Source organism: Myotis myotis, unplaced genomic scaffold (genome assembly GCF_014108235.1).
Source record: "Myotis myotis isolate mMyoMyo1 unplaced genomic scaffold, mMyoMyo1.p scaffold_m19_p_11, whole genome shotgun sequence".
In the NCBI taxonomy this organism is placed as follows: Eukaryota; Metazoa; Chordata; class Mammalia; order Chiroptera; family Vespertilionidae; genus Myotis; species Myotis myotis.
This window is the reverse complement of record NW_023416315.1, coordinates 23,357,580-23,370,587: the sequence shown is the minus strand read 5'-3', so window position 1 is coordinate 23,370,587 and position 13,008 is coordinate 23,357,580. Positions and strand designations below refer to the sequence as shown.

General features: G+C 55.0%; 1 protein-coding gene across 5 annotated transcripts in view; it reads right to left on the bottom strand.

Annotated features, from left to right (window-relative positions):
• Positions 1 to 13,008, bottom strand: part of GSDME (gasdermin E) — a 43,709-nt gene that overhangs the window by 18,310 nt on the left and 12,391 nt on the right. For 4 of the 5 annotated variants that reach the window (XR_004970854.1, XM_036327874.1, XM_036327875.1 and 1 more), the window contains exons 4-5: positions 4,962 to 5,133; positions 2,884 to 3,004 (exon numbers count right to left, since the gene is read on the bottom strand). The exons of the other annotated variant lie outside the window; for it this stretch is intronic. Coding sequence is in view for 3 of the 4 variants with exons in the window: in XM_036327874.1 (XP_036183767.1) it covers positions 2,884 to 3,004; positions 4,962 to 5,133 (293 nt within the window). In the remaining variant the exon portion in view is untranslated. The remainder of the gene's footprint in view (positions 1 to 2,883; positions 3,005 to 4,961; positions 5,134 to 13,008) is intronic. 5 annotated transcript variants of the gene reach the window in all.

The following is a 13,008-nucleotide window of genomic DNA, read 5'->3' as shown; positions in this document are numbered from 1 at the left end:
GGTGAGCAAAAACAGCAAGTGACTCTCGAGTCGGGGTGCTTCCTGGGCTCCTATTTATGGAGTAAAAGTGGCTGAGCCTGCGTGTGGGAGGCATGGTGTCGGCACGGTGTTGGCACACACCATCCTTTGCCTGTGGGCACTGATGGCATTCATAGAGGTAGAATGGCTAAGGCATGAAACTATCTCCGTTCACTCATGGATCACACTCAGCACCAGAGCCAGCCCACTCGCCTCTGCACCAGGCGCGGAGGTGAGTGTGAACTGGCCCCCGGGGGTGACTTTGCTCCCCAAAGTCAGGACAGGACCATCCACAGCCTCAGATCCTGCCGTGCACCCTGGAGCCCCCAACTGGTTCTAGGAGCCATGGCACCAGCACCACTCCTGTCTGGGCGCATGCACCCACCACCCCCCCGAAGGCACTGCCAGTCCTTTCATTTTCAGCACCGGGCACTGTGCTGGCGGCCAGGGATCGGAAAGGGCCACGGCTTCGCATGGGGCGGTGTGGGGGGGGGTGTTGGAGGAGGTGGACGGTCAGGTCACTGAAGCCAGCGAGGCAGGTCTAGCTGCCCCCTAAAGGCTCAGTGGGAGTGAGCACTCCACGCGGACTCACAGGTCAGACACGGCAGAGGCGGGTGAGCGCGGCCTGTGCCTGCCGGGCGTGCTGGCCCTGAGGGAAGGCTGGCCACGGGCAGGCCCCCACGCACTTGGGACACCTTCTCCTGGGACACGGAGCCTCGGAAGGTGTTGGAGCAGGTGAGTGAAATGACCAAACTTACTTTTAAATAATCGCATCTAGGATGGAGTGGCTCCAGGAAGCAGTGGAGCCGATGAGCCTGGTGGGAAACGGGGGTGGGGGTGGGGGCTGAGAGCCCCTCGTGGGCGCTGACAGGCGCCTCCCCAGGAGCAGGGAGGGGGTTGCACAAGAGGCTTGTGAGATGTGCCCCCCCCCTCCCCGCCCCAGAAGGCGGGAGGGGGTCAGGCAGGCTCTGAGGGCCCTGAGGCCCATGTTTATGAAGCTGGATCAGAACATTCTGTGGCGACAGAGAACAGATGGGGAATAAAAGCAGAACCGGCTCCCACGCAGGCATGGAGTCCCACGGAACCGGGACCTGGCCAGCAGCTGGCGCGTGGCCGTCGCAGTGGATGGCAATGAACGCAGCGGGCTCCCCGCCAGCGCTGGGACCTGCGCCAAAGGACCCCGGAGAACTAATTCCCCAGGGCACCTCCTCTCAGCAGCACAAAGAGGAGTTATGCTCTAAGACAGCGGAAGATAGCCAAGATAACAGGCTTGAAATGGAAATGCAAACAGGAGAGCCACAGAGGCCAGGCTGACTTTCCAAGTGCCGCTGAGGAAAGAGGCCCCTGAGGTGGGACAGGTGCCCCCAGGGCTGCCGGCACGGCAGACACCCACCTCAGGGAAACGCCCTCGCAGCCCCACTGCCCGGAGCGGCTCCCCAGCCACCCAGAGGTTCACAGCACCCACAAGCACCCTTGGGAGCCGGTGAAGCTTTGCCAAGTGACACCTGGACCGTCGTCGACCCATCTAGACAGGCTCACCGAGGGGGGAACATCCTGGGGTGCACGTGGTATCACAGCTTATCATATGCTGACAACAAAACTTAATCACCTGATGCAGTTTGTTCCACAGACAAATGGCTTTCAAACAGAATAAAATAACACAAATTTGGAACCAGGCATCTAAAAGCTGCAGGCGCGTTTCCTGGTGTCCTTTTCCACGTGTCCCCGTCCACCTTCTCCAGACCAACTTCTCAACACAGACACTTCCCTTCTGCCACCTCCTGGACTGCATTCTGCACCCCCACTGCCCCTCCTGCAGGTCCTTATGTGCCCACAAGGACGGTCAGTGTTCTGAGTGCGTGTGGCCGCCGCCAACAGTGGACGATGCATGAGGTGAGCACAGAGGGCCGGGGCCCACAGGACTTCCTCCTCCGGACCTGTCCTGGCCCCGACAAGAACCACCTGGGGGCGCGCAGGAGCCAGCAGCAGAGGTGTGCGCGCCGGTTAGGGCTCACTTCCTAAACGTTTCCACTGTGAAAACGGGAAACTGCACGCGAATAGAGGAATGCAATGAACCTCCACACACCCACCGACCAGCTCTGCCCACCCCCACCTTCCTCCCCATCCAGCCTTCTGAAGCAAACACAGACATTACCATGTCACCTGTGAAGACGTCAGTATAAAGCTCTAAAAAACAGGTGGCTTTTTTACAAATGTATCACCATACCTACAAAGGTCAACAACCATTGATGTCACATGTATTCATTCACGTCCCCGAGAAGCGAACAGTTCTCTTGGACTCAGTACGCCATCTTCTCAGGGAGCGCGCAGGGGAGGGGCCATGCAACCTGAGCTCCCCGACACCTGCTAACCCTAAGCCCCATTTTCTTGAAGGACCCAATGCCCAGGATGGGCCAGCTTCAAACCACCGGTGACCAGAGGGCAAGGCCAAGAGCCACGTTTCTGGCTTCGTGTTGGGGGGAGGGGTGTGAAACGACGATGTCCATCCCTGAGGTGGAGAACTTAGTGAACGACCACGGTGCCAGCACTCCCTGTGCCTCACCGATTTAACCCACCCGCGGCCCCGTGCGGGAGCCCCTCCAGGTGGGCAAGGCTCAGCAAGGCTCCACAGCTGGCCGAGGCCTCTCAGGTCTGTCTGATGGCAGAGGACACGCCCTTAACCCCGAGTCGTGCTGGTGAAACCGCACCCCACACGCTCCCAGCGCAGCCCCCTGTCCCTTGTCATGGGACAGCCCCGAACGCTCAGGATCTCGCGTCCATCCCCAGTGTGCGCCCCAGGGAAGACAGCCTGTCCCTCAGCCTTGGCTCAGTCGGCAAAGAGCCCCAGCAGGAGGCAGCACTCACCGAACTGGCCGTCCAGTTTCACGTACAACTCGATGACGCTGTAGGCGATGGTGGTGGGAGCCGGGATCTCCAGCACCACATTGGTGTCCTTGGCGACAGTCCCGTCCTCCGTAGCTGACACCTGTGGGTGGGAGCACACTCTGGCCTGTGCGCTCAGCCCCCCTCTCTCTGCCTCCCCCAGGGCCTCGTGCACATGCCCTCGAGGAGTGGGAAGGGGGAGCCAGTGGCCTCATGACCTACACACAGTCCCTAGTAAGTGGCCACCCTGGTGGTACAACAGTGAGGTTCCAGAGATCGGGATACAGTGAACTTAGGTCTCTGGTGATGAATCAGGTAGTGAGACAAATAAGCTAACGTCCCATTTCCCTCACAGGATTACAGGAACTGCCCTGAAGTCCTAATGAAAACCCTGCCCAACAGGAAAGCCTGAGGGGGAACCCAGCTGACAACCCCCTCGTGTCAACCCAGGCCCTGTGGGTGCACCTGGGCTGTTAGGGGAGGCTGGAGGGGAAGCAGCATAGGGTGCAGAGCCCCTGCCCCACCAACTTCAGCCCTGGCTCGGGGCCAGTGTGGTAAGACGGCAATGTGATCCAGAAGCACCGCTTAGACCAGCGGTTCTCAACCTGCGGGTCGCGACCCCTTTGGGGGTCGAACGACCCTTTCACAGGGGTTGCCTAAGACCATCGGAAAACACATATATAATTACATACTGTTTTTGTGATTAATCACTATGCTTTAATTATGTTCAATTTGTAAATGAAAATACATCCTGCATATCAGATATTTACATTACGATTGATAACAGTAGCAAAATTACAGTTATAAAGTAGCAACGAAAATAATTTTATGGTTGGGGGTCACCACAACATGAGGAACTGTATTAAAGGGTCGCGGCATGAGGAAGGTTGAGAACCACTGGCTGAGACAGACAGATGTGCAGACCTTTGCCTTCCCTCAATCCGCAAAGGCTTTGAGCAGCCAATCCTGCTGAGACCCCTGACTGCCAGGGGCTGAGGGGCGATGTGGCCGGGCTGGTGCTCCTTGGACCCATCTCCTAGGGCAGTGATGGCGAACCTACGACACGCGAACTCATTTTTTTTGGTTGATTTTTCTTTGTTAAATGGCATTTAAATATATAAAATAAATATCAAAAATATAAGTCTTTGTTTTACTATGGTTGCAATTATCAAAAAATTTCTACATGTGACACGGCACCAGAGTTAAGTTAGGGTTTTTCAAAATGCTTACACGCTGAGCTCAAAAGGCTCGCCATCACTGTCCTAGGGACTGAGCCTGACCCACGCTGGCATGGCCCGCCCTGAGCGTCCCCCGGCCCTGGCCTTGGGGGCCTTCAGGAATGGGCGGCCCAGGACGGTGCCCTGAGATCCAGCCCGAGCTCGCCCCTCGGGTCCCAGCAGGTGGGGAGAGAGCCCGAGGAGAGAACCCATCGGAAGGAATCCACTCGCTGGAGTCCTGGCTCCAGCAGTGACTGAAGCCAGCCACTCCTGAAGGCTTCAATTTCAGGAGCCAATAAATTCTGTCTCATTTAAGCCAATTGCGGTTCAATTTCTGTTAACTTGCTACACAAAGAGCCCTGATGAATGAAGACACCACCACCGAGGACCCTGACCAATGTCCTCACGGTGGAACCAGTGAGGCTGCTGTGGCCTTGCCCGGTGCCAAGGCCCCGGCACATGCGCACCTGCACGGTCTGGGTTTGGATCTCGCCATGCCACCCCCCCCCCTGCCCACCTGCACCGTCTGGGTTTGGACCCCGCCATGCCGCCCACCCCCCCCCCCCCCCCCCCCCCCCCGCACACCTGCACCGTCTGGGTTTGGATCCCGCCATGCCGCCCCGCACGTGCGCACCTGCACCGTCTTGGTTTGGATCCCCACCATGCCCCCCCCCCTCCCCCGTGCGCACCTGCACCATCTGGGTTTGGACCCCGCCATGCCCCCCCCCCCCCCTCCCCGTGCGCACCTGCACCGTCTGGGTTTGGATCCCGCCATGCCGCCCGCACATGCGCACCTGCACCGTCTGGGTTTGGATCCCGCCATGCCGCCCCCCACGTGCGCACCTGCACCGTCTTGGTTTGGATCCCCACCATGCCGCCGCACTTCTCCTCAATCTGCACGCGTTCAGATATCACGCACTTCTGCGTGGTCACTATCTTCTGCGTCAGCACGCACAGGACCTCGTTCCGCCTCTCCAGCACCTGCTGCAGCAGGGGGCTTTTCAGATTGATCCTCCTGAGAACAAAGACGCCGTGAGTGGCCTCGTGCCTCGGGGGACACGCAGTGTGAATTTTCTCCACTCACACCTCACACAGCGTGTGGCCGAGGAGTGAACAGGTGACAGCCAGCATCTTATTTCCTGCGATGAGAGGAGGGGCAGGAAGGCATCAACCATCCCCCGGGGGCGCTGGAAGCTGCCAGGCCCCTGGACACGGGCTGGACGCTGGGGGAGGGGAGCCCTGGTCAAAAGCAGCGCTGGTTGTCAAGGAGGCGGAAAGGAAACACAACCCAAGCAGGACCCGAAATCCTCCTGCCTCACACCTGGGGGCCCCGTTTTGTCAGTTAATCAGCCCTGAGGGAGCACAGGCAGCCGGCCGCCCAGAAGTCCAGGATGACAGTGGGGGGGATGCTGACCAGGTCCTCTCCTCACAGAGGGGAGGGCAGGCTTCCAGTGCAAGCCGCAGGGAAGATACCAGATCTGAACGAAAATGGGACCTCTTCACCTGTCAGTCCCTGGAGGATGTCTAACTCTTATAAAGGGGTTTGCACAATTTTGCAGATGGCTTGCTCAAGGTCACCCAGCAGACTCAGGCTCCCACACAGCTACTCTGGGGAATTTCAAGAATAAGCTAAATTTCCAACTACAGGAGATGATTTCATGCTTACGAGCAAATGAAATAACCTCTCTGGAGATTTCATTCGCTGAGTCTATGAAGTGGACAGGAAGAGAACAAATTAGACTTGGTTCTGGCATGAGAACAATTGCAGTGCTCATCCTGGCCGTGTAAACATCCCAAGGTTAGTACGTTGAAAAGCTCAGCAGCCACAAGCTCACCCCCCCACCCCCCACTTCAGGCAGACAGACTCTCAGGATTCTGAAAGTGCCCCCATAACTGTAGTGAGCAGATGGAAGGTCCTGCCTCCACATAACATGCTGCCTGAAGTGAAAACAGCAGGTGTCCATCAACAGAGGAATGGACAGACAGCTGTGGTGCATGCACAGAAGGGGATATTATCTATATACTGTATATATAAAAGGTTAATATGCCAACTGTCCGTCCGACTGGTAGCTATGACATGCACTGACCACCAGGGGGAAGATGCTAAATGCAGGAGCTGCAGTGACTTGGCAGTGGCAGTTCTCAGGTGATGCACCCCGAAACCAGAGAGAAGGGAGCCCGATTCCTCACGGGGCTGTGCGATTCCACCTTCGACCGTGGGTTATGTTGTTGCTGGGGCACTGTCAGCCGTGATTCTGGTTTACTGCACGCTTGCGTTTGAGTTCCACACCCTGGATGACAGCAACTTTGCAGAGTGCTCTTTCACACTCTGGGATCCCTTGGGGGATATCAGAGAGCCGGTTTCAGCCGGATCCCTGCAGGCCAGGCCGAGGGACCCCACCTGCCAGAGGGACCCCGCTCACTCCGCAGTCGCCCTTTGAGCCATGGCACCACCCCAGGTGCGGCCAGCTGGGGAGAGACCGTGAGAGGCTGGCTCCAGGGCATGTCTGGCCCGTCTCACCCAGTCCCACCCTGCCCCGACCTGCCCCTCTGGCCACCTTCTAATTAATTTCCTTTCAATGTGCACGAATCCATGCACTGGGTCACTAGTTCAAACATAAAAGTCCTGATGCATACTACAACACGAACAAACCTCAAAGACATTATGCTGAGTGAGATAAGCCAGACACAAATGGAGAAACATTGGACCATTCTGCTTCTGTCATACAGCGGGACTTATATGAACTATCTAGGCAAATTCATAGCGACAGAAAGGAGATTTGAGGTGGCCAGGGCGGGGGAGGGGAATGGGGAAGTTCTTGAGGTGATGAAAACGTTCTAGAAATGGATAGTGGTGTTGGCTGCACAACAGTGTGAATGTCCTTAATGACTTTGAATTATACACTTAAAAACAGCGCCCCAGCCCTAGCCGGTTTGGCTCAGTAGATAGAGCATTGGCCTGCGGACTGAAGGGTCCCAGGTTCAATTCCAGTCAAGGGCACATGCCTGGGTTGCGGGCCCGATCCCCAGTAGGGAGTGTTCAGGAGGCAGCCAATCAATGATTCTCTCCATCGTTGATGTTTCTATCTCTCTCTCCCTCTCCCTTCCTCTCTGAAATCAATAAAAAATATATATATTTTTTAAAAATAGCACCCTGGCCGGTGTGACTCAACTGTTGGAGTGACCTCCTGTACACCCAGAGGTCCTGGGTTTGATTCCCAGACTGGGCACATACCTCAGATCCTGTCGGAGCGCGTATAGGAGGCAACTGGTCAGTGTGTCTGTTTTTCTCTCTCTCCTCCCTCCCTCTTCCTCTCTCTCTCCGCATCCCTCTCCCTCTCTCTCTGAAAATCAACGAACATGTCCTCAGGTGAGGATTAAAAAATTAATAATAAAGTGACAAATTTTATGTTATATATATTTTATCACAATAAAAAAAGTAAAGACATAAAAAAGCATCTCAGTAGTGGTTAAAGAAATGCAAATTATAACAATGTTTCACACATATTAGCTAAGTCATGAAAATAAATAGACAGCAACAACAAAAAGCTACCCAGGGCTCCATTCTCGGGAGGCACACAGAACCGGGGCTGGAGCCTGCCCCGCTGGGTGCCAGTCCCCACCCTGCCGGCTGGGTGACCTTGAGTGACTCACCCCATGTTTGCACCTGGGCCCTCTCATGGACACACTGACAGTAACTACACTGTCCGTGTGGGATCATCGCAAGGTTTAGATGAGCACAATGTTAACCGTTAGCTGACTCCAGCCACCTCCCTGGGCTCTGCTGAGGCCCACAAAGCAAAGCCACGTGATGGAATTACAGCTATGTCATTGGTTTGGAGGGACTTTGTCATGTCACTCACTTGCTTAGAAGCCCTCACGGCCACATCGCATCTCAACCCCCCCACACACACACCACACATATGCACGTGCACACACATACATGCATGTGCATACATACACACATGCACGCATGCTCACACACACACACACGGCCTCAGCACCCGGCCTGCCCTAGGCAACCCCACCTCCTGCTTTCTCCCTGTGCCTTAAACACGCCAGGCACACGCCAGACCCATGGCCCCATCCACAGGCGCTCATCACTGGGGAGGCGGTGTTCCCTGCTCACCCCCATCCCACTGTCACGCCCTGAGACCACCTCAGAGAGCACAGCTCCACTGCTACTTTCTAGCTCGTTCGTCTGTGTTCACTGCCCATCCCCTCCTGAGTCTAGACCAGTGGTTCTCAGCCTTGGCTGCACATTAGAACCACCCGGGAATCTTTTTAAAATCCTGATTTCTGGGCCTCATCCTCCAGAAATTGTTTCTTTGTTATGGGGTGGGGCCACAACATCAGTAACAGAATTTCCAGAGGATGAGGCCCAGAAATCAGGATTTTAAAAAGATTCCCAGGTGATTCTAATGTGCACCAAGGTTGAGAACCTGACAGTGGTCGGCAAACTCATTAGTCAACAGAGCCAAATATCAACAGTACAACGACTGAAATTTCTTTTGAGAGCCAAATTTTTTAAACTTAAACTATATAGGTAGGTACATTACCTATATAGTTAATAACTAATAACTAATTAACTTAATTAGGGTACTCCTAAGGCTTAGGAAGAGCCACACTCAAGGGGCCAAAGAGCCGCACGTGGCTCGAGAGCCGCAGTTTGCCGACCACGGGAGACTGTAGACTCCATGGAGGTCAGGCTGTGCCCAGCTTGGCGACAGCTTATCTCAGGACAGGTGCACGGCAAGGACTCAGTACAGGTTTTGGGGATAAATGATTGAATAAAACGAATTAGAGGGCTTTTCCCCCTTCTTCTTTTTTTTTTTTTTTTTTTTAATTAAATCTTTATTGTTCAGATTACATTTGTTCCTCTTTTTCCCCCCCATAACTCCCCTCCTCCCAGTTCCCGCCCCACCCTCCGCCCTCACTCCCCACCCACTGTCCTCATCCATAGGTGCACGATTTTTGTCCAGTCTCTTCCCGCATCTCCCACACCCCTTTCCCCCCCAAGAATAGTCAGTCCATTCCCTTTCTATGTCCCTGATTCTATTATAATCACCAGTTCATTCTGTTCATCAGATTATTTATTCACTTGATTCTTAGATTCACTTGTTGATAGCTGCATGTTTGTTGTTCATAATTTGTATCTTTACCTTTTTCTTCCTCTTCCTCTTCTTAAAGGATACCTTTCAGCATTTCATATAATCCTGGTTTGGTGGTGATGAACTCCTTTAGCTTTTCCTTATCTGTGAAGCTCTTTATCTGACCTTCAATTCTGAATGATAGCTTTGCTGGATAAAGTAATCTTGGTTGTAGGTTCTTGATATTCATCACTTTGAATATTTCTTGCCACTCCCTTCTGGCCTGCAAAGTTTCTGTTGAGAAATCAGCTGACAGTCGTATGGGTATTCCCTTGTAGGTAACTGAGTTTCTTTCTCTTGCTGTTTTTAAGATTCTCTCTTTATCTTTTGCTCTTGGCATTTTAATTATGATGTGTCTTGGTGTGGTCCTCTTTGGATTCCTTTTGTTTGGGGTTCTCCGCGCTTCTTGGTCCTGTAAGTCCATTTCTTTCACCAGGTGGGGGAAGTTTTCTGTCATTATTTCTTCAAATAGGTTTTCAATATCTTGCTCTCTCTCATCTTCTGGCACCCCTATAATTCTGATGTTGGTACGCTTGAAGCTGTCCCAGAGGCTCCTTACACTATCCTCACATTTTTGGATTCTTTTTTCATTTTGCTTTTCCGGTTGGGTGTTTTTTGCTTCCTCGCATTTCAAATCATTGACTTGATTCTTGCGCTCCTCTGGTCTGCTGTCGGGAGTCTGTATAATATTCGTTATTTCAGTCCGTGTATGCTTAATTTCTAGTTGGTTCCCCAATATAAGATCGAGGGTCTCATTAGTTTTCTTGTAGATCTCATTAAGTTTATCGGCGGCTTCTAAACAGTTCTTGAGAGACCTTAAAAGTGTGGTTCTGAACTCTATATCTTCCATTGACAATTTTGTCCTGTTTCTTTGTCTCCGCATTTTGTTATGCTTCTCCCCCTTCTTCTATGCGCTGTAATGAATGTGTAAGTGTCTGAATCTATACACATCCATGTGTGTGTGTGAGAGGGAAAATGTGCGGAAGGTGGAGGGAAGGGCACTCTGGTGTGGGTTAAAGGATGATGTGCAGATACAGACCTTCCTGGGGGGCCTGTGTGGTCCTGAGGCTCAGGCACTGACCCGCCTGGCAGAACCCCCTCTGACTGTCCTTGCCACGCCCTCCTCCATCCGTTCTACCTGGTTCCATCTCCTAGCAGGTCCCTGAAAACTGACTCCCTCATTCCAGTTCAGGCCATGGCTCCTCCCCGTGCACACACCTCCCGGCCTACAGCCCAGACCTATGCACACACCTCGGGGCCCACAGCCCAGACCTGTGTACACACCTCCTGGCCTACATCCCAGACCTATGCACACACCTCGCGGCCCACAGCTCAGACCTGTGCACACACCTCCCGGCCCACACCCCACACCTGTGCACACACCTCCCGGCCCACACCCCACACCTGTGCACACACCTCCCGGCCCACACCCCACACCTGTGCACACACCTCCCGGCCCACACCACAGACCTGTGCACACACCTCCCGGCCCACACCCCACGCCTGTGCACACACCTCCCGGCCCACACCCCACGCCTGTGCACACACCTCCCGGCCCACACCCCACACCTGTGCACACATCTCCTGGCCCACACCCCACACCTGTGCACACACCTCCCAGCCCACACCCCACACCTGTGCACACACCTCCCGGCCCACACCACAGACCTGTGCACACACCTCCCGGCCCACACCCCACGCCTGTGCACACACCACCAGGCCCACACCCCACGCCTGTGCACACACCTCCCGGCCCACACCACAGACCTGTGCACACACCTCCCGGCCCACACCCCACGCCTGTGCACACAACTCCAGGCCAACACCCCACGCCTGTGCACACACCTCCCGGCCCACACCCCACATCTGTGCACACATCTCCTGGCCCACACCCCACACCTGTGCACACATCTCCTGGCCTACAGCCCAGGATGACGGCAGGGACAGCTAAGGCCTAGTGACCCTGGCGTGTTGGGAATCACCGCACCGCCTTGTGCCTTCAATAGATCCACTGAAAGGCTTGCTGTTGTCTTAACTAAACATGAAGTGTTTGGAAAAAGAAAAAAAATTCAGCCTAGACCACCCCAAGCTCCATTGCTTAAAGGCCCACCTCCCTGCAGAACCACCCAAACACCGAAGGCAGAGGGGAAAGCCCACTGCAGGAGCGTGACTTCCTCCTGCACCCGATGGCAGGACAGTCCTGAGCTGCTCACGGGGCGGCCACACACCCACCCCATGAGCCAGAGCCCATCTCCGAGGCTATGATTGGGGTGACGCGGGGGGGCGGGGCGGGGGGCAGAGGGCACGGTGGATATTGCTCCTGGGAAATGCTCCTGGGCTGCCGGCAGGCGGCGGGCACTGCCGGGCACTCTCCAGATGGCTGGGTCCTGTTTGCTGGGCGCTGCTGCCACCATTTGGAACTGAACTGAACGCTGGACAAGCCTACTCACCTTAGTGAGAAGGGGAGACCTAAGACAGGCAGAGGTCGCTTACTGTCAGGGAAAATGATTGTCCTGATCCGGAGTGGATTCTTCCCCAAATCCTGCCCGTTAGCAGCGGTTGGGGAGGATGTGGCCGCCATGGCGATCTGACCCGAGACCTGAGGAGAAGTCTGATGAGGGTCCCATGAGGAAACCTCACAAAGAGGCGCACGGAAGAGACCCCTTTTCTGCCTTGTCATCTTCAATGTGGCCATTTGGAGATAAGAGAACTAGGCTGCTGAGACCAGCAAAGTGTAGAAGCTGCCACAGGGGGGCTCCACTGAGCTGCCGAACTAACCAGCCACCATTATTAACTCAGGGTCAGGGTGACTCGCCCACCCTCAGATGTTTTCGTGTGTGAGGCAATCACAGGTGTTCTTTGCAACTAAGGACAACGTAACTGGATCATAAAGTCACTGTCACCCTTATTTCACGGAGGGACACGCGGCAGAGAGAGCTCATAGCCCAGAGGCACACGGCTAACACGGGCCAGGAGAATGTGGCGGGCGTGTCTGTCCCTGAAGCCCTGTGTCCTCTCTTCCCTCTCCTTCCTGGACTCCCCTGGGCCCTGCATACAGAAGGCACTTAATACGTGCTTGTTAATGAACAAGAAATCTTTCTGCCCAGTCCTCCTGGGAGCGCTCCCCAGAGACTATCAGTGGATCCTCTCAGAACCGGAGGCGCGGGGGGGGGGGGGGGGGGGGGGGAAGCGCTCCCACAGACCATCCATTTCCATCATAGAGGAAACTTCCCACATCCAGAGCCTCCGGCAGGAAATCTCCAGAAACCTGCTCACCACACGGATGACCAGGCCGCCCGCGGTGGCTGCCCACCTCTGCTCACGTTACGGTCTGTGTCATACCTGGCCCACTCCCACCCCCCACACCGAGGAAGCCAGGGGACAGTGGCTGAGGGGTGTGGACGTTCACCCTCTAGTGGAGGAAGTAACTGCCTCCAGGTGGCGAGAGGCAGCAGGTCCTACCATCTCTGAAATCGGGGTGTTTTAACATTGACGGCGAGGCGGTTTGACTGGCAGGGTGCTCACCTAGTGGCACACGAAACAGTGGAGCATCTTACAACGCGTGGCATCTTGGATGTGATGAAATACGAGAATGCCTGTCAATCTCTGAAGAAGAGAGCACTCGGGAGTCTCCCTTTAGGCCCTACATCCCACCTCGTTCCAAATAGCTCTGCAGTAGCCTTGTAAAGTAGAGCTCCCAGGACGGGACAGGAAGGAGCCACGCCCAGGGCCAAGTGCCC